Here is a 24,419-nt window from a genome sequence, read left to right as displayed (position 1 = left end):
CTTTCCTGTGTAAACATTTTTGTAGAAACGTAACAGTAGCCAAATCTCATAGTTATGTAGAAATGCTCCCTTTCCTTTCTGAAGCATTCTCAGACTGTATTTGAGAAGAAAGACTTTCACTATGTAACTTTTGTGGCGGAGGGTCCGTCATATTATTGCTTTGGCCAAAAGTATGAAACAAGCAGGTGAAACTATCAGGCAAAGTTACAGGTCAGAATTGTGAAGCACAGTTACACATAGAAACACACAGGTACAGAGACGAGGCCATTAGGGGGCAGCGAGCACAGGCGTAGTCAGTGGTCACACGTCTGGCTTTAAATGAGCCTTTGTTTTAACTATATTTTGAAGGTGTTATAGGCGTTTGTGTTTCTAATGGTTGTGGCTGTGAGGTTCAGAGGTAGCACGGATGGAAAAAGCATGTGGCCCAGTGACCTTTCTCTGAAGAGGATAATACAGTCCCCTCTCTCTGCTCCTCGGGTTCTGCTGTGACTGGTGAAGAGGATAGACCATGAATGACTTTGTAGATAAGGCAGAGGTTTGAATATTTGATCATGTTTTTTTTCCATTTGGGTTTGTGTAAAATGTAACAGTGGTTAAAATACTGGACAAAAAGCCAAACCATTCTAACAGTTATTTATAGACCTTTCTATTGAATTGTTACTATAAGCTATACAGTCCCTGACAAAAGTCTTGTCACTTATCCATTTTGTAGAAACAAAAGCTTATAACCTCACTTTAGAAATGTCTCATATAAAAGCTAAAACCCTCCCAAATTATGCTCAATATACAAAAATAAATCTGCTTCACTGAAGAAAGATTGATCATTTAATGAACACAGAAAGGTCAGATTTTGGCAAGACAAAAGTTTTGTCACCTACAAAAAATGTAACAAATAATTTACTTCAAATACAAAAATATGTTGCATAACTTCAGTGAATGAAGTAGTGGTGCTGTGAGATCCATATTTAATATCTTGTATGACTTCCATGAGCTTGAAGGACGCATCCATGCGGTTCGACAATGATTCATACAATTTGTTGATGAAGTCATCAGGAATAGCAAAGAAAGCGTCTTACATGCCTCCCAGAGTTCATCAAGATTCTTTGGTTTTGCCTTCCATGCTTCCTCTTTCATTCTACCCCAGACATGCTCAATGATGTTCATGTCTGGTGACTGGGCTGGCCAGTCCTGCAGCACCTTGATCTTCTTCGCCTTGAGAAACTTTGATGTAGAGATAGAAGTATGCGATGGAGCACCATCCTGCTGCAAAATTTGACCCCTTTTATGGTTGGGAATGTAAGAGGAGCTAATACTTCTTGATATTTGAGGCTATTGATATTGCCTTCCACCCTGCAAATGTGTCGCACACCCCCATACTGGATGTAACCCCAGACCATGATTTATCCACCACCAAACTTAACTGTTTTCTGGGTGAATCTTGGATCCCTGCGGGCTCCAGTAGGTCTCCTGCAATATTTGCGGCGGCTGTGATGTAATTCAACTGAGGATTCATCTGAGAAATCCACCTTCTGCCACTTTTCCAGTGTCCATCCTTTTAGCAGGCTGTGGGCCTTGGCAAATGCCACACGGTTTTTTAATTGCCTTTTGTTTAGTGCTGGTTTCTGTGCACTGATTCGACCATGGAGGCCATTTCGAGACAGAATTCTACAAACTGTTGTGGTTGACACAGGGACTTGAGGTGACCAGGCCTGGTGGAGTCTGCTGCAGTGGAAAAGGGGCTGGCCTTGGATTTTCCAATCAACAAACCTGTCCTCCCGAGCAGTTGTCTTGTGGGGTCTGCCGGACCTGGGCTTGTCAAAAACATCTCCAGTCATTTCAGATCTTTTTCTTATTCTTTGTACTTGACGCTGAGACACATTGAAGGTGTCAGCCACCTCAGCAGTGGATCTGGTCTTCAGCCTCTTGATAATTAACACTTTGGTCTCAGGGTGGATCTTAGGCATGTTGTCAGAGGTCAAGTTGCAGTTGATGTGAAGGTCTGGTGTGCTGGGGGTCTTTTTATACACACCCACTAACTGACTGATCAGTAACTGATCACCGGTGAGGCTGTAATCTAGGATTGGGTGCATCATATGACAAGGCGACAAGACTTTTGTCTTGCCAAAATCTGACCTTTCTGTGTTCATTAAATGATCAATCTTTCTTCAGTGAAGCAAATTTATTTTAGTATATTGAGCATAATTTGGGAGGGTTTTAGCTTTCATATGAGACATTTCTAAAACCAATCAATTCATTTAAAGTCAGGTTATAAGCTTTTGTTTCTACAAAATGGATAAGCGACAAGACTTTTGTCAGGGACTGTAAGTTACTTAAGAACAAAACAATAACTTCCTCAAAGTGCCTCACACTTCTCGTCTACTTGAGCTCACATCACCTTTTGTCTTGTCTCGTCTTTTTTTTTTATCGGATTGCTTTTTCCACGCTAGATATATTTTTATAGGTCATGAACTTAACATGAAAAATCACGTCCATAATATTTTTGTACTTACACAGGTTTTATAAATAAGACCCATGTAAGACATGCTGGCGCCAATTTTTTGTCTCCACTATTTGTTTGTTCAGGTCACTGCTCATTTGCTGACTGGGTGTACAGAGAGTAAAATATATTATATACATATATTATGCAAAATTTACTTTTGTGAGATTATAATGTTGTTACCTCATCACAAACAAACTGGAGTAGTGTTTTGTTTGATTCACATATGTTGTGAATGAAATATGTGAGTAATCTTTTATTATTAGTCTGTTTATATCTCCAAAGCTCACCTTGTGATGTCATGAAGATAACAGCAAACTTTTACCTTCTGTTTAGTGAAAAAAAGAACTTTCAGGCTGAAATGAGTAATTCTAGTGAAGGTGTATGGAGTTTAAAAACACATTGGAGCACTTCCTGTATTACCACATGACATCAAAAGGTGGAAAGGTTTTCTGTGTGAGAGAGGAACCGGATTTGTGTGTTAAACATGTGTGAATGAAATAAAACACAACTTCAGGTATGTTTTTGATGATAACATATAACATAGATCAGAAATAGTGTAGAATGGGCCCTTTAAGCTTATAATGATAATGTGATTCTAAATGTACCAAAATCTCCATGGAGACAAAGCACAGAATTGACACAGTGCACCTTTAAATATGTTTTTTGACTTTGTTTATACCTAATCTTCCAGGAGGCTGCTCGATCCAGAGGTGAGACCTTCCTGTCCAAGCTGAAGCTGCAGTACCAGCGCTCAGCCACAGAGAACACGCTGATAGCCAATGGTCTGAGCAGCCCGGAGCTCCTGAAGCTGAGTGGGCTGCCTGCCAAGCTCATCGTGTCCCTCTATGAGCACTGCAGTGTGGAGCAGCGCTACAGGGACTCAACCTGCCAGGCATATCCAGGTCTGCAGAAGCACATACACATACATACATACATACACATGCCTACTTTGATCATAGACTAGGGCTGGGAACCACAGGGTCCCTCACGATTCCATACAATACACGATACACGGCTCACTATACATTATTATCATGATATAGCGATACAGGTGATAGTCAATATATTGCACATGATATTCTGTGATATATTGCTTTAATTTTAAGAACCAAATGCATTTTAACAGTATTTCTTTTTAAATGTATTATAAGCAAGTTTCCTTCCACTAAATAAGCAACCAAATTGTAGTGCAGTCACCAAAGAAAATTGTAAAGATACCAAAGCAACCCAAGATAACAATACTGTATCACCAAATTTAGCAGGGGTGTGCAAAAATATTGAAATATCAATATATCGTATCGTTTAATTTGATGATACAGTATCGATATTGTAGGCTGCTGTATCGATATTTTGCCAAGAGTATTTTTAAAAATTTTACTAAATAATTTTGTGTAAAAGCTACAGTTGTGTTGACATTTTCATTGCTCTGAGTAAAACTGGTGTTTATCATTTTTAACTTTGCACAAACTCGGTGGACTTAGTAGACTTTTAGCATCACAGCCATGATTTAGCCTTCATTTTTGTATTCAATCGATTTGATATAGCCAATCCAATCCAACTTTATTTGTATAGCACATTTTCTAAACAAGACAGTTTCCAAAGTGCTTTACGTAGCAATGTAAACATTTCACACACAAAAAAAAAAAAAACTCTGCAGAATTATGTTCCAACCATGAGGAAACTAATAGAATCAATAAATAAAATAATTCTAAAATCGATTAACAAAAATAATAAAAACAATATATATAGAGATATATATCGTATTGAATCGTATTGAATCGAAAGTGCACTGTATCAAAAAACGTATCGTATTGTGGCCTATGTATCGACGTATGTATCGTAGCGGCAACTTCTTAATGATACCCAGCCCTAAAATTTAGTTTCACAGTGTGTCGATATTTCAGTATTTTTGCACAGCCCTCTCATAGAGTGTATATAAAGAAGTGGACTAAAGGAGTGTGACGTCACCCATAGCCTTCAGCTCCAGTGAAAGCTCACTGAGGAGGAGCAGTTATAGGAGTAAACGTGGAGCCAAGTTCCATATTAGGAGTAGGAATTGATTTACAGGCAAAATAGCGAAACAAAAATGGATCATGTAGAGCGGATAATACGAACAGTATAAGACGAAAATGAGGAACCTGACAGCAGCAGTTAGGTTTGTTTGGGGGTTTTTTTCAACACAAAGTGAATTGGAAACAGTCGATGGAACTATTTGGAGCTGACTGGCTAGTTAGCCTATGTCCATTTATATGTACATTCTATGGGACAAATACAACAAACATAGATTAAAGATGAAATAATGTGGGTATCATAGACTAATTTGCCTAAGTTAATTTGCAACACTAGTCCTTAGAAGGGCTTTTGATAGTTCAGATTTAAAAAGCAGTGGTATTATTTGTATAAAAAAAACTGTAAATACATTGAATTTGTCAAGAGAATGAAAGAGTATAAAAACTATCACACACATTTCTCAGTATGCTCTCTTCCTACGCTCTCGCTCTTTCACACCCACAGTCCTATGATGTGGGGAGAGAACCCAAACATTGTTAAGTAGAAGATCTGTAGTAGTATTAGTGGTCCAAGACACTAAGTAAATTTAAAAATAATTTTTTTTTTTATTATTTGCTGAGGATACTACTCAAGTTGGAGTAATTATGAGAGACTCTGGAAAAAAACTTGTGATTTATAATTCTAAATTATTGTAACTGAAATACAAAGCATTACACGCAGCATGTTATTTTAAGGCAAGGCAAGTTTATTTGTATAGCACAATTCGTACACAAAGTAATTCAAAGTGCTTTACAGAATAAGAAATACATTAAAATCATAATAAAAACAAATCAAAACATAAATATCATAAAGATTAAAATTAAAAAAGAGAGACATAGATTGGAGAGAAGAGTGCGGAATGAAAACCTTTCAGTTATATGCACAGTTAAACAGAAATGTTTTGAGCCTGGATTTAAACAGCATCACAGAATAGTCTGTTTCACATATTCAGGAAGACTGTTCCAGGTTTTAGCTGCATGAACCTGAAACTCTGACTCCCCTTGTTTAGTCCTGACTCTGGGCACCAGCAGGAGGCCGGTCCCTGAGGTCCTCAGAGTGTGAGATGGTTCATATGACACTAACATGTCACAGATGGACTTTGGTGCTCAGCCATGGAGAGACTTGTACACAAGCAGAGCTGCTTTAAAGTCTATTCTCTGAGGCACAGGAAGCCAGTGCAGAGACCTGAGCACAGGACTTATGTTCTCGTACTTCCTAGTTCGAGTAAGGACCCGAGCTGCAGCGTTCTGGATGTTCTGCAGCGTCTCACAGCTCGTTTGGAGAGACCAGTGAGCAGACCATTACAGTAGTCTAATCTACTGGAGACAAACGCATGGATAAGTTTCTCCAAGTCTGCTTTAGACAGTAAACCTTTGATTTTCGCTATGTTTTTTAGATGGTATTTTAAAAGGAAATATCCCCAAAATCATACCTTAAGGAGTGGTGCAAGATGTTGTTAAGATAATTTAAATTGTCAACATAACACACAATTAGGCTTAAAGCTTCTACCCAAGTAAGAATACTGACACCTTGTGAAATATAATATGTAATAGCTACCCCTGTGTATAAGATTGTGTTTATTCTCTCTCTACAGACCTTCATGCTGTTATTAAAGACGTGGCTACCATAAACAGTGTGGATCTGTTGAAAATTTGTAATATGCTTTTGGAAAAATGGATCTGCAAAACTGGACCTGCAGTAGCCAAGGTCTGTGGAGTGTGTTTAATAATAGTGTTTAGTGACAGTGCTGTTTAAGCCCATTGTCTATGTCTCACACAGGAAATGATTGGCGGTGACTGTGTGAGCATCGAGGAAGATCCAGACCTGATGAGGTGCAGTATACCGGGTACTTACCGTGCATTAGTCTTCTTTTTGATGACATTAATGTGTGTATGTGTGTGTTTTTCGCAGGGTTGTGTACATGCTGCAGTCCTGCTCCATGGAGAAGGTGCTCCATCTCCTCACTCCGGTGTTATCAGCTGAGACTTGGGTTAGTATCATTATTACACTCCATCCATGTGTGGTATCTGTTTGTGATGGTGTGGTGCTGTGTCGTCTGTAGCCTTTGAGCAGCTCTGGCCCTCGCCTGACCTTCAGCCATCGCACTCGCGCTCTGCTCTGCCTGGTGCGCCTCACTGATGCCCAAACGCTGGAGATGCACACACACATACCCAAAGGACAGATCCAGTACGGCTGCACTTTGTCAACATACACATATTTGTAGTTTCGTGCAATTTAATCATGTTTGTATTTTCATTGTTTTGACCCAGGTTTTACCTCAAATGCTACGTGTTTGTGTCCCAGCTGGAAGCCTTAAACATCCCATACACTCTGCAGTCTTTTCTGAGCAGCCCTAAAGATGGCTTGGTGAAGGGACTGTGGAAGAACCATAGCCATGAGCCCCAGGTGAGGAGCACAGTGCTGTGTGAATGTGTGAGCTGTATTAGACTTTTGTGTAAAATGATAACATTACACTGTTGTGTACCAGGCTGTGCGGCTGGTGGCAGACCTGTGTCTGGAGTATCAGGTCTATGACCCTCAACTCTGGAACAGCCTGCTGCAGAAGCTGCTGGGCTTCAACCTGGTGAGTCTGTTAGCACATTCACCACAGTGTGTACTCTAACTTGAACCTAAACTAAACATGGCTGCACTATTTTCAGATTGGCCACTTGCAGAAGGTTCTGGATGCATTGGTGGCGGTGCCCTCTCTGTGGGAGGTAACTCCTCAACCGTGTTTATTTGCAAATTTGGATTGACAGTATAAACTAAAATTAGAGGTCAGATATTACATGAAATGGACTCTTGTGAGCTTTTAGCCATGTTAAAATGTTGTTACCTCATTCAAAACAAACATCTCCAAAGCTCAAAATGATCTGTTTCACCTTATGATTAAATGTGGTAATTTTCAGGGTTCCTTTTCCCCTTTTGTTCAGTAAAGATTGGCAGATGCAGGTCTGAAATCATCCAAAAGATTCTAGTGAAGGTGTATGGATTTTAAAAACACAGTGGAGCACTTCATACCTGTATGGCCACATGACATCACAAAGTGGAACAGTGTTTTCTGTCTAAGAGAAGAACTCAACCTAAATATGCAGGGCTTGTGTGTTAAACATGTGTGAATGAAAAAAACAACAACACAACTCCAGGTTGGTTTGCGATGAGGAAACTACATTATAACATGGACAAATATTTTTTCTTTCAGATTTCCAGCTTTTCCAGGACTTGGAGGAGTGCTATTCTGGCTCCTTTTGTCTCAGGTACACAGGCCCCTGACTGTTTACACATAGTTTGAGCACCACTGAAAGGAGGTGACATGTTGTTGTCTTGTTACAGCTTCTGTCCCCCTGAGCCCGGAGCAGCAGACCACACTGTCCAGGACCTTTGTGCTGCTTCTCAAGTATGTGCTCACCTCCTCTCTGCCTGTTATGTACACACATACACTAGCTCATGTCATGTGTCTGTGCTGGTTCTGCTGCAGGTGTCCCTTTGTGCTCAGTCTGGACCTGATTGGCATCGCTAACCGTTTTGCTCAGTTACAGCTGTCTGCTTTCGCTCTGGGGACACTGCTCCTCATCCCCTGTGCCCAGAAAAAGGCCCAGCAGATCCAGGTACATCATTCTACACTAAGCATAGATATGTTCAGTGTTTTCTCCCTTCTTGATCCTGACGGCCTGTATGGTGTCCTAGGGCTTTCTGTCACTCTGTAACCCACTCACTGTTCTGGAACAAGTGGAGCAGCTCATGAGCACAGGGGAGCTGGCGGGAATCCCCTCACAGGTCAGACATTCTGTGTGTCTTTAGCATGTTGTCATTATATAGTAACAACAACACACATACACTGAACACATGTATCTGGAGGCTGTGTTTCAGAGGGATGGTGCTACTAGGGATGGGTCCATATGGATTTTTTGAGCCGATATCTGATATTTGGCCTGCTGCTATGAGGCTCAAGGGTTTCAGGTGAATTTATTTGTATCTGTAGTTAGATTAGTTTTGAACATTTCTGCAAAACAAATCTAACTATGGGTACAGCACAACACATAATGTCACCTGAACCACCTGAGCCTGACAGCAGCAGGCCAAATATCGAATATCAGCTTAAAACATCCATATCGGCTCATCCCTTGTAACACCAGTGTATTGTCCAATACAGTTCTTGGCTGCGGCATATACAATATTTAGCTTTTAAAATCCATATCCAGATCAATTAAAGATCACAAATCAACTTTTCATATTTGTTAAAATAATGAAATATATTTATCTGGGATATAAAATAATTAGCTTTAATGCTTTTACATTGATGTTGAATATCGATGTTGGCCAATAAGGTATAAACAACTGTATCGCCCGTCACTAGGTGTTACTGTTGATATTGGTGACATTGTTTTTCATGTTTTCATCAGTCTTCGAACTATTCCCACATATATTGGCGCAATACTGTTTCTTAGGATGGTAAACTAAAGACGTGACTGTATCTTTACATGATCATTAAAGAACGTCAGCAAATCATATTCTACTCCTGAATCTTTTTGTATCTTATGGTAGAGTGTGTTGTGGAGTGGGAACTTTACAGGAACTTAACTTTAATATGTGGGTCTTTCCATGAGTCTGGTAATCTGTATAGTAATATCTGCAAAATCCATGTGAAGTCATGCCTGGTGCTCAAAGTTTATTAGCAGCATGTCACCCGAGAGCTAAAATGGAGATGTATTTTATCTTAATTTTTTCTTTTCATGTTAATTGTCTGAATATGTTTCTGCCTCTATTGTAGATAAGAAATGTATACGCCATATACTGCCAATCCCTGTAAATAGAATTGTGGCTATAGATAGTTCAGCCCTTCAGTAGGATGTAATGAGAGTATTTCCTGTCTGATGTTGGCCCAGAACATGATAAATAATGTGGAACTGTTTTACACAAAGTTGCAGGATGAATGACACCTCCGTATCACAGTTGGTGCTGCTATCACAATGAACACAGCTGTAAGAGTGTTCTCTGGCTGTTGCAGATCCGTGACACTGTGCTGAGCTTCATGAGTCGGAGTGGACAACAGCAGAAGCTCATAAAGACCAGACACTTCCCTCACCTCCGACATCTGCTGCTGTCACACGGACACACACAGCAGCTCCAACAGCTCGTCCAGTGCCTCGTCACACACAACTGGTAAGCCCATCTGTTAGGCCACCTGCAGCTCAAATCCACTGCGCTTTCATGGTTAGCTAACTGTCAGGTACATTCTTGCATGTTTGAGTACTCCTCTACTGTCATGCATTTGAGGGTTGAGTTTCTCTGTACTTGTGTTTCTTTCCAAAATTCAGACTGTGGGTAGCAGTTTATAATGAACAAAATGTAAACTAACAAGTATGTTTTTAGATGCAGTCCAAAACTCCCCAAATAAAGTCTAGTACAGAGGTATCAGAATAGAAAGACTGTGTTTAGAAGCGTGTGAATGAAAATGTTCTGTTAGGTGTGATTGACAGAAGTGTTGCATTTAGTATAAATAGTTCAGAGCAGGGTATGCTTTTACAAATGTTTTCCACATGCAACTGGTAAGCCCATCTGTTAGGCCACCTGCAGCTCAAATCCACTGCGCTTTCATGGTTAGCTAACTGTCAGGTACATTCTTGCATGTTTGAGTACTCCTCTACTGTCATGCATTTGAGGGTTGAGTTTCTCTGTACTTGTGTTTCTTCCCAAAATTCAGACTGTGGGTAGCAGTTTATAATGAATAAAATGTAAACTAACAAGTATGTTTTTAGATGCAGTCCAAAACTCCCCAAATAAAGTCTAGTACAGAGGTATAAGAATAGAAAGACTGTGTGTAGGAGCGTGTGAATGAAAATGTTCTGTTAGGTGTGATTGACAGAAGTGTTGCATTTAGTATAAATAGTTCAGAGCAGGGTATGCTTTTACAAATGTTTTCCACACATATTATTTTGGACAAAACACTGTTTTATATATTGTATTAGAGATGGGCAATTAAGATGATTTGAATCAAGATTGAGATTGAGTGATGTCATATGCTTGTTTTTTGTTTGTTTTTTACATGAAATTGACTCTTGTGAGCTTTAAGCCATGTTATAATATTGTGAGATATGTTGAAAGAACATTATAACATATAACATTTGAAGAAGCAGCTTGGATGAGCTGTGAGACATATTTGATCAAAAAACTTTCACCCTGTTGACAGAACTGAATTTCTCAATGTCTTAGAAAATAGTGTAATATGGGCCTTTTAAATCAATATAGTGGTTTACAGTGAACAGAATGTATAATATGAATCTAAGTGTAGATACACTACAAAATTCCCCCATAAAGCATAGTATGTCTAAAGAGTGGTATAAGAAGAGGAAAAGACTGTGTGAAGTAGAGCCCGACCGATATGGATTTTGTTGTGGCCGATATGAAACTGATATAATGGGAGTTGGCGCTGCCGATAGCCGATATAATCGCCGATATATTTAGTGATGTAAAAATTCACTGTAAATATTGAATTGTTTAAAAAACTTAGGTTTGGCTCTAGTGGATTCTAAATTGGGTTTATTTAGGCAACATTTATTGTTATTCTGACTCTTTACATCATATTTACATACAGTAGATTGGCCTAATGGCATTTTTGCATCACATTCTAGCTACTAGTGATGGGTATTCCAGTTGTTTTTTTTTTGGAGAACTGGCTCTTTTGGCTCGGCTCACTAAAGCAGCTGGCTCTTTCAGCTCCCAAGCGACTCTTGAGATTGTTTTGTTGCAAGCAGGACTAAACTAAAACTGAACCAGGACTAAAACAGATTTAAACCATGTGTGAAACAGGACTAAACCAGAACTGAACCAGGACTGAGTGTCGGGACTCGGTCTCTATCTCTCTCTCAAGACCAAGATTAGTCCTGGTTTATTCATTTTATGCTGAACTGCAGCCAAATATACACTTTTTTTTTAAAATCCTATGCACACGCATATTTCTGAAAGTTTCGTTTTCAGCCGCTGCTGCTGTCAAACTACGGGTCTACAAGCGGCTTGAAGAGAAAAAGTGAGAAAGAGAAAACACGGCTCCCAATAAGAAACATGCTCCCGTTGTTCGCTTCAAAGAGCCGGATCTAAGAGCCGCTTCGATCGCGACCGACCCATAACTCCTAGCTAGTAAACTATCGCTATTAGCCTTTAGCCGTAAAAACGTGCGCACCGCGGTAATTAATTATATGCATAAATGTGGATCATTCACACGTCTATTCACAGCTCATTTACATATCAATGCTGGTCCAGTAGCAAATATACGGACAATACAGTCACTTTACAATAGACCAATAGAAAACAGTCTGTTTATGTGCGGAAGCTACAGCAGCTAACAGCTAACTAGCTTCAAAGTTAACATATTTCCAACACTCACTGCTCACGCAGGCTCCTCCTCACATCACAAGTCTGCACTAATAAAAGTCCTTTTAATCCAGACTCAAGACGATTGTCCGTAAAAAGAATATAATCTCAGTGTTGCGCACCGCTGCGGGTGTAAACAATAGCACGTGAGTGAAGTGGGTGTGTTCAGGGACAGTACCGACACAGACAAATTACACCGCAAATAAATACTGATGCGGAGCCACATATTAGGACATTTATCTGTCTATAAATTGGATTATATGAACATAATGTAGAGAGTCTAAGATTTATAACGAGGTATAACATGCCCACGTGAAATATCGGCCCATATCAGCAAGCATATCGGCCGATAGCCGATATGTCGCAATGTGCCCATATTGGCCGATAATATCGGCCAGCCGATATATCGGTCGGGCTCTAGTGTGAAGTAGCGTGTGAACAAAACGTGTGATGGACTGTACATCCTCCCACAAGTTTTCACAGCAGCTGGGTGTTGCATTTATCCAAAACAGTTTGGACCATGGTTTTATATGATGTGACTTTAAAGCAAACTTATTCTGCAAGAATTACAGAGCTTTTTGTTACATTTGTTTTCCCTTTGTTGTTTCCCCTGTTTCTCCTCTTTTACCCTCTCAAAGATATATTTAGAATGATTTATGCATGAGCAACCTTTCTTAATTTCAATTCACCAGTACACACCCACTACTCTGAGCTTTCTTCATTTTCCGATGTTATTTTCCTAACCAGTCATATACATACGATTTGACAGCGTTGTGTAGTCTTTTTTATTTATTTTTTTTTTGCAGAAATGGAAAAAAATCGATCTACTTTGTGCAGCTATCCATAGGAGGGGCCCGCAGCATGCGGCGCTTCGTTGTCATAACATTTATGGCGCCGTCAGCTCCCACTGGGCACCACAGTTTTCTAACACAGTTCTTTTTTTGTATTAAGTCGTTTTGTACAAGAAATTCCACGCTTTCTGTTCCAGTCGGGACAAGTGTGAGTCCATGTGCACAGTGTACAAAGCAGCACATATGTTTTAGTGTCCAGTGGGAAAAAGTTCACCAGGACACCGAAAACATGAAAAAGTTTTGCCAGGTGAGAGTTGCTCAATGTCGATGACGAGGCCCCACCTCTCATCCCCCGTACGCTGTCCTGGTTTTGACAAACGCAAATATGGTCACACTAACCTGTATTCCACTGAGTCGTGCCGCATCGCACAAGAGCTGTTTTTTTTTTTTTTTTTTTTTTTTTCTTAGTTTATGCAAATGAGCCATGTGGTTTTAAGTTTAGTTTCTGTGAGAGTTGCGCAAAGCTGCATTAAACATTATATTGTCAAACAGGCTGATGTGGCTCTAGAGTGATTATGGTTTATATGTCGTAAAGTTGAATTTATTTATGCAGATTAGTAGTGCAGATTGTAATAATAATGATGATCATTTTAATACAAAAATGTTAATGATTAATCGATTGTTAATTCTCCCGAGGATGGTGAGGAGGGCTGCGTACATGCGCGTGAGGTGGGTGGTGATGTAGGGCTCTCGTGTCGTGGTCAGTGCAGCTTCTGCCCCACACAGTGATGCAGCTGAAAGCATGCTCTCAGTGGTTCCTCTGTAGGGTGTTCTCGTGATGGTGGTGAGGCATGAGTTTCCTCAGGAAGTAGAGGTACTGCTGGGTTTTCTTCACCAGTGATACAATTGTGCTTTTTTGTGTTACATTGCACTAATGTGTGTTCATGAAAAAAACTGTTTAATCAAAAAAATAATATTAATAAATATGAACTGCAAAAATGTTTTATTCACTTTTACCCTAGAGCTATATTGCACAATTTTTTGCCATTTATTTTATATGTAGGTATCAAACAGAACTGTGTTTCTAGTATCATTTGGATCATTTCAGCCAGGAATTGCCAATCTCTACTGAACTAAAGGTAAAAGGTTAATTTCAAAACTACCACTTCATGACATCACAAGGTGGAACAAAGCATTTTGAGCTCTGGAGATGCAGACAGACTAATAATAAAGAGTTACTCAAACATGTGAATGAAACAAAACACAACTCCAGGTCTCTGTTTGAGGAACAACATTAAAGCCTGGCTTAAAGCTCACAAGAGTTAGCTTTGTGTAATAGAAACTGTTGAACAGAACCGACATCTCTGGTTGTTTCTGCTTCAGTCCGGAGGAGGCTGCGTCTCTGGCCCGTGAGTACCTGAAGCACAGAGAGCCTCACAGGGCCAAGCTGCTCACAAACGGCCCTGGGTCTCCGGCCGGCTGTGTCAAGGTACTACACTCTGCACCTGCCCTGCACCTGCCCTGTGTGCCTCTCACTCACTCACAGCACTGTGTTCTACATCTGATCCTCAGGAGCTCCTCAGCCTGGACAATGGAGTGCTGTGAAGATCCCACACCACACATTTAGTAATCACATTTGTACCAGCCCTGTTTACTGCCCTACTTTGTATATACAAAACACATTATTTAATAAATCCTCCAGTTTGCTTTGTACTGTGTTTGTTCCTTTTTTATAGTGTAAAAAAGACAAAAGGCAGATTATCTGTAACCAGATAAAGTTATTGTATAAATTGGAGATGTATCATATGGCCGATATACATATATACTGGATAAAGAAATGAAATCAAATGAAGCTCACCGAGGCTGGTAATTGTAGGTTATATAGGTTACTTCACTTCAAGCTAATTGTGAGTATATTTATTTACAGAAGTAGTCTTAAAAATTACAGTTTAGGACTGACTATCTAAAACAACAACAAAAAATAAACACAAATCTGCATTTATTTTTATTATTATTTTGTTGTGGGCTGATTATGCTACTCACTGGTCAAGAGTCCAAAAGAACTTTAAACACTTGAAAATATGGTGGAGAGTACTATACAAACATAAACTCTTCAGGCATGGAGGGGCAAACGGCAAGAGACGAGAAGAATTCAGATTTACTGCAGTTACCAGTCCCAAGGCTTGACACACTTGTGACCACTATTTACACTGGTGATTTGTGTTTGTATTTATTTATTAAAGGGACAATGCATATTAAACACAAGATAATGCAAAACAGACACAACAGATACAAGAACAGCTCTCATGCACTCCAGCACAGGCATACAGACTTACAACATTAGTGAAAAATGTACCGGTCACACACACACACACACACACGGCATTAACATCTGTTTACACTTTAGTAAACAAAATAGTGTGAAAGAACTAGTTTAAACTCCTTAAAATAGCCATTCCCCTTTGCTCTTTGAACACTCGTGATATTTGAGTAATGAAAGTGGCATAGCTGTGAACTGAAAATCATTTCTGGAGACTTTATCATGAAGCTCAAAAATATAAAAAATGTCTTCTTTGTTACATCATTGTAGTCACATACATCTTGTTTCCGTATTTATATAAAATTCATTAAGTAGTAAACATAGAGAAAGAAGTGGATTATGTGAATGTCACCTCAACTGACCTCTGTGTATCTATGTGAACTACAGAACGCTTGTGTGAAGCATCCTCCCTCTCCTCCTCTGAATGAAACTTCTGACTGGTAATGTATAATATTGTTGCCAATAAAACTTAAAGGTCAAGAAAAGGTCTCAGATTTCATGCTGTTTGTTTAGGCTGATACATCAGTCAACTTAGATAATTCATAGTTCATCCATTTTAAAGCTAAGCGGGTCCTGGTGTTACTTCAGAGTGGGTCAGGAGTCCCAGGTAGGTTCCAGCACTCTGGTCTTGTTTTTGTTCTGAGTGCCCAGCAGGCTGAGTGACTGAGAGTCTGTGTCTCTGGTCTTCTTCTCAGCGCTTTCCACAGTCTCCATGGTCTAGGGCAGATGCAGAGCTCTCCTGCAGATGTTCTTGATGGCTGGGCTGGAGAAGTAGTAGACCAGAGGATCCAGTACACTGTTCAGGTAGGTCAGGCTGATGGTGAAGGTGAAGACTGTGGTCAGGTCCTCCACCACCACACACACTTGGTTCTGTGACAGTGTGAGGACCGCCTGGTTTATCCTGTACCACATGATGACCTGAGCGATGTTACTGGGGAGGAAGCAGACTACAAAGAGGACCACCACTACTATGAGAAAGTGGAGGGCCTTTTTAGTCTTAACCTGCTGAGCGATCTGCCTGCCCCTCAAGTGTGAGGTGATGCTCACAGTGCAGAAGACGATCACAAGGAACGGCATGTAGAAGGAAAACAAAAAGGCTACTTTTTGCCAGGTCAAAATCCCTGGGAGCTCTGTCTCAGGCAGACTCAAGCTCTGACAGTACGTGGTGTTGCTGTGTTTTAAGGTAAAGATGTGAACAGCCATGGAGATGGCCAGCAGCCACAGCACGCCTGCACCACACATGGCTTTGGACAGGCTTAAGAAGTTGACGGGGTGATGGGGGTGCACCACACGCATGTACCTGTCCAGAGCGATGGCCATGAGGAACAAGGTGCTACCGCTGCGGTTCATGGCCAGCATGAAGAGACACACGTTACAGAAGGAGGTCCCGAAGCGCCACTCCATCTGGGACAGGTAGTAACTGGCCCGAAAAGGAAGCACCAGGATGAGCAGGAAATCTGCCATGGCCAGGTTGAAGAGGAGCACAGTGCTGCTCTTCCAGGGCTTCAGATAAAAGCAAAAGATCCAGAGGGCCAGGCCGTTCCCCAGAGATCCCAGGACAAACTCTGAGATGAGCAGTGGAGGCAGCACTGTGCTCAAGGTCGTCCCGTTGAAGGCACACAGCATGTTGGCCTGGCTCTGGTGCACGCCTCTCTGTGAGCACACTTCACACTCTCGTTGTTTTGTTCTCAGTGCTGATCTCTACATGAAACACCCTGCCTTCATTTAAAGGTGTAGAAATCTGATAAGATGATCTAAAAAAGCCCCAAGCCTAGACTTCATCAAGACGATCAGGTGTCTACGCTCCTGTTATTAGTATTTTGAACTTATCAGTCAGATCTTGCTGCATAACCAACGGAACCACAGACATAGAAATGACAAACAGAAATGATGCACTACGCCCCCAAACAGAATTCACTAGAAAAAAAAAAACTAAATTTAACATATTGCTCTCATGTGTCTAGCATTCTAATTTAAACCATTAAAGGTCCTACATAAAGTGACTTTTTAAGCTTTTGATTTCAAAAACACTGTCCGGGTGACTACCTTTGAAGCCTTTTCTCTAATGGACCACTACTGGACAAATGAGGGATCACATCAACCTTTACAGCATGGTTAAATGCTCATGCAATAAAATTTTATAAGATGATCTGTATACTTTTGTAAATATCAGCAAGTCCCATGTTCAAATCATACCAATGTAATAATGAAGTAAATTAGCCAATGACTAACAATTTCATGGTGTCACCTCAACATTTTGCACTTCACCCATTTTACAACATGTTACAAGTAGAACAATGTTACGATGTTGTTTCCTCGTCACAAACCTATTTATGGCTTCAGAAGGTGCAACTGAGTATTTTGAGCTCTGGACATGTAGGCAGACTAATAATGCAGGATTACTCAAACCTGTGTGAATGAAATAAAACACAACTCCAGTTCTGTTTTTGATCAGGTAATATTATAACATGACTTAAAGCTCACAAGAGTCAATTTTGTGCAATATAGGATCTTTAAAACGTCATTCTGTTTATCTGCTTTCAGAGGCCATTGGGGAACCATATTGATCTCAGTATTAGTCACCTGTGCTGAATCTAAACAAACTTGTGTAACCCAAATAATCACAGGCCATTCAGTGAAACACATTCTTTATTATTTGTTTTAAGACTTAAACATTTACTTATAAACACAGTTAAATATGCAAGTTTGTGCTAAAGTTTGAAGGCTAAAAAAATAGAAGTCTGGGTTTCTGCTACAGTGGCTATAGGTACAAATTATACAAACAACGTCCATAGAGATATTCACATTTTAAATGACTAAAACCGCTCTCAATACAATGTAAAGTGCAGAAAGCTGAAAGAACCAGTGCGTATAACTAAAAAACTAGAAAAGCACTCAGAGAGCGCAGACCTCCGCCAAGGACTACCCCCATTTTTTATATAAATTGCGATAAAATCAGTCTTCTGGATCAGATCCGGATCAGCCTTTGGAATATGAAAGAGGAACCCATTGTCCATCCCTGAGTCAAATTTCATGGGGTTTGGTCAATAATTAACCGAGATATTGAGAAACAAAATTTTTGGCCCCATTTACCACAATGTTAACTAAAATTTCAAAGTGATCCAGAATCCAGGATTTCTTCCGGATCACCCCCAAAATGAAATCAGTTCTTCCTTTTCACATTTCCAACAAATCCTGAAAATTTCATCAAAATCAGTCCATAACTTTTTGAGTTATGTTGCTAACAGACAAACAAACAAACAAACAGACAAACGCCGGCAAAAACATAACCTCCTTGGTGGAGGTAACAAAACAAAATCCATTTTATAGTAAAGCTGACTAAATATTATCTAATAACCCCCTTAAACATCACTACTAACATCTTGTGAGCTAAGTCCTGATTTAGTCTTTGTTTAGTCCTGCTTTAGTCCTGCTTTAGTCCTGCTTTAGTCCTGCTTTAGTCCTGCTTTAGTCCTGGTTTGTTGCTGATTTAATCTTGGAAAAAGTTAAGTTTAGACACTGGTAAGGATGCACAATTCATCTCTAGTTTTTAAATCCTGGTTGGTAATAGAGTGAAGGTTTTTGGATGGGTCTGTTCTGTTTCTCTCAGGTTAGAGCTGGCTGAGTGACTGAGAGCCTGTGTCTCTGGTCTTCTTCTCAGCGCTCTCCACAGTCTCCGAGGCCTGGGGCAGACGCAGAGCTCTCCTGCAGATGTTCTTGATGGCCGGGCTGGAGAAGTAGTAGACCAGAGGATCCAGCACACTGTTCAGGTAGGTCAGGCTGATGGTGATGTAAAAGACTATGGTGAGGTTTTCCATTTCTGGACAAATTTGCCCAGGAGGCAGAGTCTTCTGGGCTCTGTATGTCTCAAACCAGATGATGACCTGAGTGATGTTACTGGGGAGGAAGCAGACGATGAAGAGCACCACCACCACTATGATAAAACACAAGGCCTTTTTAATCTTGGCCTGTTGCGCAATCTGCCTTCCCCTCATGTGTGTGGTGATGCTCACAGTGCAGTACAGGATCACCACTAAGGGCACATAGAAGGAAAACAAAAAGGCAAATTTATGCCAAGAAAATCTGATATGCCGCTCTGGGTCGACATCAATTCTGAAGCTCTCGCAGTACGTGGTGTTGTTGTGTTTTAGGGTAAAGATGTGAACAGCCATGGAGATGGCCAGCAGCCACAGCACGCCCGCGCCACACATGGCTTTGGACAGGCTTAAGAAGTTGACGGGGTGATGGGGGTGCACCACACGCATGTACCTGTCCAGAGCGATGGCCATGAGGAACAAGGTGCTGCCGCTGCGGTTCATGGCCAGCATGAAGAGACACACGTTACAGAAGGAGGTCCCGAAGCGCCACTCCAGCTGGGACAGGTAGTAACTGGCCCGAAAAGGAAGCACCAGGATGAGCAGGAAATCTGCCATGGCCAGGTTGAAGAGGAGCACGGTGCTGCTCTTCCAGGGCTTCAGATAAAAGCAAAAGATCCAGAGGGCCAGGCCATTCCCCAGAGATCCCAGGAGAAACTCTGAGATGAGCAGTGGAGGCAGCACTGTGCTCAAGGTCGTCCCGTTGAAGTCACACAGCATGTTGGCCTGGCTCTGGTGCAGTGCTCACAGCTGATGCTGACAAGTTTGTTCTGTGTATAAGTTCACAGTGATGGAGGAGGTACTCAGTATCACAGGAAACTGCTGTTCCTCTTTCTATTTAAAGTGAGGTGTAATATTGCCTCTGAAGCCACTAATACAATGCAGTACTTTAAATACTTGAAAATGCATTCATGTTTTTCTTCCTGTTGTATGCAGTATTTCAAGGATTTTCTCCATTCAAAAAGATGGTTTAAATGATTATGGCAACAGTCCTCATTTTTCATCATTCTGAAAACTAAAATGTGACCTGTTTCATATTTTCCTCTTTACATGATGTGTGTTGTCCCTTCTGAAGCAGAGCGTGGAGCGAGGCCTCCCAGTGCTCCTCATGCTGCGCGTGGAGGAGCAGCCGGACCTGCCCTGTTTGTCCAGCGCTCGGAGGAATGTAGTGGTCAGCTGAGCGGGTGTGAAGGCTCCGCGCTCACACTGAGGTGAGGCGAGGTGAGACTGTGCTCTACACAAACAGCACACAGGAGGCTGCTGGAGGAGGAAGGAGCAGGACCAGAACACACAGTTTATTGGACTGTATTTTCATAATGACAATGAAAAGCCACAAATGTTGAACCTAATCACCACACACAAACATGTATTACATTATGAAAGGTAGGGTATGCACTCAAACAGAAAAGACTTCTGAGCTTTAGAGATGGAGACAGACTGATAATGCAGGAATTACTCAAACCTGTGAATGAAACAAAACACAACTCCAGGTGCGTTTTTGAGGATTTAACAACATTATGGCTTAAAGCTCTAAAGATTTAATTTGTGAGGCAAGTTTGAGACTCATTCTGCTTTCTGATTATCGTCTTGACAACCAAAACACCAAAACACATGTACATCACCATTGTTAATGTGAAATCAATACAAAAATAGGTACTTTTTATGAAATATTTTAATAATATTCATACATTATTTCACACCTTCCATAATGTGTGACCTGAAAACCGCTGATCTCATGCTGAAAGATGAGGGTTGAAGACAGGATGTGACACAGGTGGTAACCACACAAGTGGAGGAGAGTGCAAATTTTAATTATATGATTATGTGAAAACGTAACATTTTAAACACATTCAGGAGAACTGACAAAAAGACTGAAATCTGGACTGACAAACTAATGCAAGAATCACATTTTGAAGAAAGAGAGAGAAATCTATCAGGGTTAGAAGCTAGTTGTTTGCGGATGAAATGATGGTAGCTTTTGCCTTTTGCTAACTGCGTCCATTCCTATTGTGAGTTCGAGTGTGCGTGTGTTCTTGCAGCTCTACTTTGTGTATGTTGTGATCAGAGGTGCACTCGAACAATGCTTCTGAAAGAGAATTGCACAACTTTATAAGGTCGGCATATAATGGAAGTTAAAACCACAGTGTTCTGCAAACAGTAGCCACTAAATGTCATTCTAATGTGAGCAGCATGTGAAAGGGCTCCCAGAAAGGGGAGAGTATCAGGTAGAAAGTGTTAAAGGTCTTATGTTAAGCAAAATGAACTCTTGTGAACTTTACGTGATCTTAGAATCCTGTTCCCTCCTCAAAAACAGACCTGGAGTTGTTTTGTTTCATTCACACATGTTTGAGTAACCCTGCATTATTATTATTATTATTAATGAGTAATCCTTCATTATTCATTATTATCTGTCTACATCTTCAAAACTCAAAATGCTCTTCCACCTTGTGATATCATGTAGTGATATTGTTTAAGTGAACTGTTGTCTCCTAACTATAGTTCAGTAGAGATTGCCTGAGTCTGTAATCATCCAAATTATTCTAGTGAAGAGTATGGAGTTTAAAAACACAGTGGAGCACTTTTTGTATTTTCAGTTTGAGAGAAGAACTCAGCCTAAATGTGCAGGTTTGTGTGTCAAACGTGTGAAAGAAACAAAACACAACTCCAACTCCTGTTTGTGGTGAGGAAACTACATTAGAACAGTGATCAGAAAATAGTAACTAAATATATATTTTTTGTAAATGGCTCATCAACAGAAAGGAGACGTGACTGAGGGAGTTAACTAAAAATTTGTTGCTGTTTTTCTTTTTGGTATCGAGTTGAATCGGTGTTTATATAAACACATAGTTTCCTAGTGCTTTTTTCTGCATAAATAGTTGTGAGTGCCAACAGCGCTGGGTGGGTTTTCGCACCTCTGCATCACACGGAGCCCTCCTGTGAGTGGCAGCACAGCACCAGACGGGTCTTCATGCCCGACACAGCACAGAGCCCTCCTGCTTGCACCCACGGTCCCACCTCAGCCCCTTGCAAATGCATGGGTCCTCTGTTCTGCCCCGCCCCACTGCACTATTCACGGCCCTTGTGAACTCGCAGCAGGTATCCAGCCCGTCCCAGCATCCTTCTGCCCCCTCCTTCGCATCCGTGTCAGACCCGCCGCCGCAGCAGAGTCCCCTCCTTTCCCCATGGCCCCTGTTTGCACCAACTACACTCTTGGTGGGCGATATATCTACCGGCCTAATATTTGCCAAACGATATACTGGTGTGTGTCTACTTCTAACCATGTTCTCACCATTTCCCCTTCTCTCTCAGAGTTTGTGCATGTTCTTTTGTGGTAGCTTTAAACGCTTATTTCTCGCTTCCTTCAGTCTCCCCCAGGTCAGCTGTGGCTACAATAGTAGTTTACCATCTCTGGGTGCGGAGTGAATGAAGAATGCTGTGTAAAGCGTCTTTGAGTGTCCAGAAAAGTGCTATATAAAACTGATGCATTATCATTATTATTATTATTATTTTCAAGACGCTATTTTCATCATCGACTGCCTCTGTGCTCTCTGTGCTCTCTGTGCTCTCTGTGCTCTCTGTGCTCTCTGTGCTCTCTGTGCTCTCTGTGTGATATGTGTATGTATGTGTGTCTTGCAAATAAGATTAAAGACATTAAACATGCACACTTCACTCTAAATTCAACTGTGTGAGGGTCAGTGAGAAGGGGAAACTATTTTAACATGATCAAAAATCTTTAGCAGAATAGGTCAGATTTTAAATTCAAGAAATACATACATAATATTACATGTTCATGTTTTTTTTTTTCACTAATAGACTTGCTCAGAGCAGGAAGAGTCACCCAAATTTTTGCTCAAGAAAGGGAAGTGGCGCTTGAGATAAAAGGTGTGATTCTGAAAAAGTATGCTTGTAAAGCACTCCTTTGTTTGTATTTATTCTCAAATGAAATCAAACACACGCCTGTGTACTTATAGAGGCGCACATGCAAGGAGCAGCAACTCCGAAACTCACACAAGTGCACAGTGGAGATCCTGGCTGCAGATTCATCTGATCAAATCTCCATCTGAATAACGCAATAATCACAATTTTGAAATCTGAAAGATCATTTCCTCCACATACAACAACACATACTGTCTCACTCTGCACATAAACACCTAACCCTGGAGTGTAGATCTGTACTAACATGTTCTGAAATGGGACCCTTGTATTTGTTTGTCGCTTCAGATTTCTTTTAGTCAATTCTTCAGGACATGTTTAAATGTGAACTTTGAACAGGAATCTGTTATTAAAACATAAATTGGACATGTAATCAAAATTGCAATGCTTGTCAGAAAAGATGCAATTCAATATTTTTCCTGAATGGTTCAGCCCTGATACAGACTGTGGTTCAAAGACAGAAAAATCAAACCCTAGAAGCTGAAATGTTAATAAAAGCATTTGGACATGTGTCACTGTGAACTGTGCATGTACAGCCTGGCACGTGTGCTCTATGCCCTGATCACACAGATGCCTCCAGTGGGCCTGCAGCGGGCGTGCAGCGGGCGTGCAGCGGGCGTGCAGCGGGCCTGCAGCGGGCCTGCAGCGGGCCTGCAGCGGGCCTGCAGCGGGCCTGCAGCGGGCCTGCAGCGGGCCTGCAGTGGGCAGTATCTGCTTTGTGTTGTGCTCTGTGTTGTGCCAGGATGTGGGCTCAGCTCTGTAGTTGGCATTAATTCTTGTTTATTTCAAGTGAGATGGAGCTGTTAATCTAGTTTGATCTGAAGAACCCTGGAGGAGAGTGGATGGTTTGTTCTCTGCAGAGAATGCCCACATGTAATTTAGTGAGAATACATTTAGATGTGTGTAGAATCCCTCAGGCGTCCAGGTAGAATCCATGGCAAAGGAGAAATCCAATTTGTCAACTGGACAAACATTTGTCCTCCTCCTTTGCCAGTACATTTAGATACATTTTGCTTGAACCTCACAGCCTGACTCCCCCAGGCCTCTTGATCATCTGCAGTCTTTTTGTGCCTCCATTACTACTGTTATTATCTGAAGGCATCTATATAAAGAGCATTATTGTAGAAGATGTATGACACTACAGCAGCAGTATATGAAACTGCAATATAGATCTAATCAATATAGATCTCAGGTGATCCCAGCTGATCCAGGCTGCTCTCAGCTCATAGTGTCCCACTTGATCCCAGGTGTTTTTCTCTGGTTGTTTATGGTAATTTTCAAGCACAGCTTACTGTATTTTAGCGAAACAAATGAAAATAGATTCCCCTCTTTACCGTTGGCAGGGATTATATTGGTCAAAACTAGGGACAGCTGGGACAAATGACTGGTTTAGTAAAAATGCTGACAGGGTATGGGTTCTCCCTAAGTTTTACAAACACTGTGCACAACATTAGGACTGGGACAGAGTTGAGCCATAGAAGTGTCACCATACAAACAAGTGATATGAAGATGGCTTTTGGTCTAAACAAAATACAGCCAGAGTATTGTTCCTGTAGTAGAGCAGTATGACGCTCCAAATC

The 24,419-nt window shown here is 40.9% G+C and overlaps 3 protein-coding genes across 3 annotated transcripts in view; 1 reads left to right on the top strand and 2 right to left on the bottom strand.

Moving 5' to 3' along the window:
* kntc1 (kinetochore associated 1) overlaps positions 1-14,515 on the top strand; it is a 48,518-nt gene extending 34,003 nt beyond the window's left edge. Inside the window, exons 48-62 of the mRNA XM_055161575.1 lie at positions 3,192-3,402; positions 6,144-6,256; positions 6,329-6,381; positions 6,461-6,539; positions 6,612-6,736; positions 6,820-6,955; positions 7,038-7,133; positions 7,210-7,266; positions 7,752-7,806; positions 7,883-7,946; positions 8,028-8,157; positions 8,237-8,326; positions 9,558-9,712; positions 14,095-14,200; positions 14,284-14,515. Coding sequence (XP_055017550.1) covers positions 3,192-3,402; positions 6,144-6,256; positions 6,329-6,381; positions 6,461-6,539; positions 6,612-6,736; positions 6,820-6,955; positions 7,038-7,133; positions 7,210-7,266; positions 7,752-7,806; positions 7,883-7,946; positions 8,028-8,157; positions 8,237-8,326; positions 9,558-9,712; positions 14,095-14,200; positions 14,284-14,316 — 1,503 coding nt within the window. The 3' untranslated portion in view covers positions 14,317-14,515. The remainder of the gene's footprint in view (positions 1-3,191; positions 3,403-6,143; positions 6,257-6,328; positions 6,382-6,460; positions 6,540-6,611; positions 6,737-6,819; positions 6,956-7,037; positions 7,134-7,209; positions 7,267-7,751; positions 7,807-7,882; positions 7,947-8,027; positions 8,158-8,236; positions 8,327-9,557; positions 9,713-14,094; positions 14,201-14,283) is intronic.
* Positions 14,516-15,612: 1,097 nt separating this feature from the next.
* Positions 15,613-16,657, bottom strand: LOC110172404 (hydroxycarboxylic acid receptor 2-like). The gene has a single exon (XM_020938264.2). The coding sequence runs from the start codon at positions 16,655-16,657 to the stop codon at positions 15,749-15,751; it is 909 nt and encodes a 302-aa protein (XP_020793923.1). The 3' UTR covers positions 15,613-15,748.
* A 1,100-nt stretch (positions 16,658-17,757) lies between these two features.
* LOC110172406 (hydroxycarboxylic acid receptor 2-like) lies at positions 17,758-19,626 on the bottom strand. Its single transcript, XM_020938265.2, has one exon. The coding sequence runs from the start codon at positions 19,624-19,626 to the stop codon at positions 18,643-18,645; it is 984 nt and encodes a 327-aa protein (XP_020793924.2). The 3' UTR covers positions 17,758-18,642.
* Between the last annotated feature and the right edge of the window lie 4,793 nt (positions 19,627-24,419).

Source organism: Boleophthalmus pectinirostris, unplaced genomic scaffold (assembly GCF_026225935.1).
Source record: "Boleophthalmus pectinirostris isolate CB_2022bp ecotype Guang Dong unplaced genomic scaffold, ASM2622593v1 HiC_scaffold_4, whole genome shotgun sequence".
In the NCBI taxonomy this organism is placed as follows: Eukaryota; Metazoa; Chordata; class Actinopteri; order Gobiiformes; family Gobiidae; genus Boleophthalmus; species Boleophthalmus pectinirostris.
Note: the sequence above shows the minus strand (reverse complement) of the source record. Positions and strands in the feature narration are given on the sequence as shown.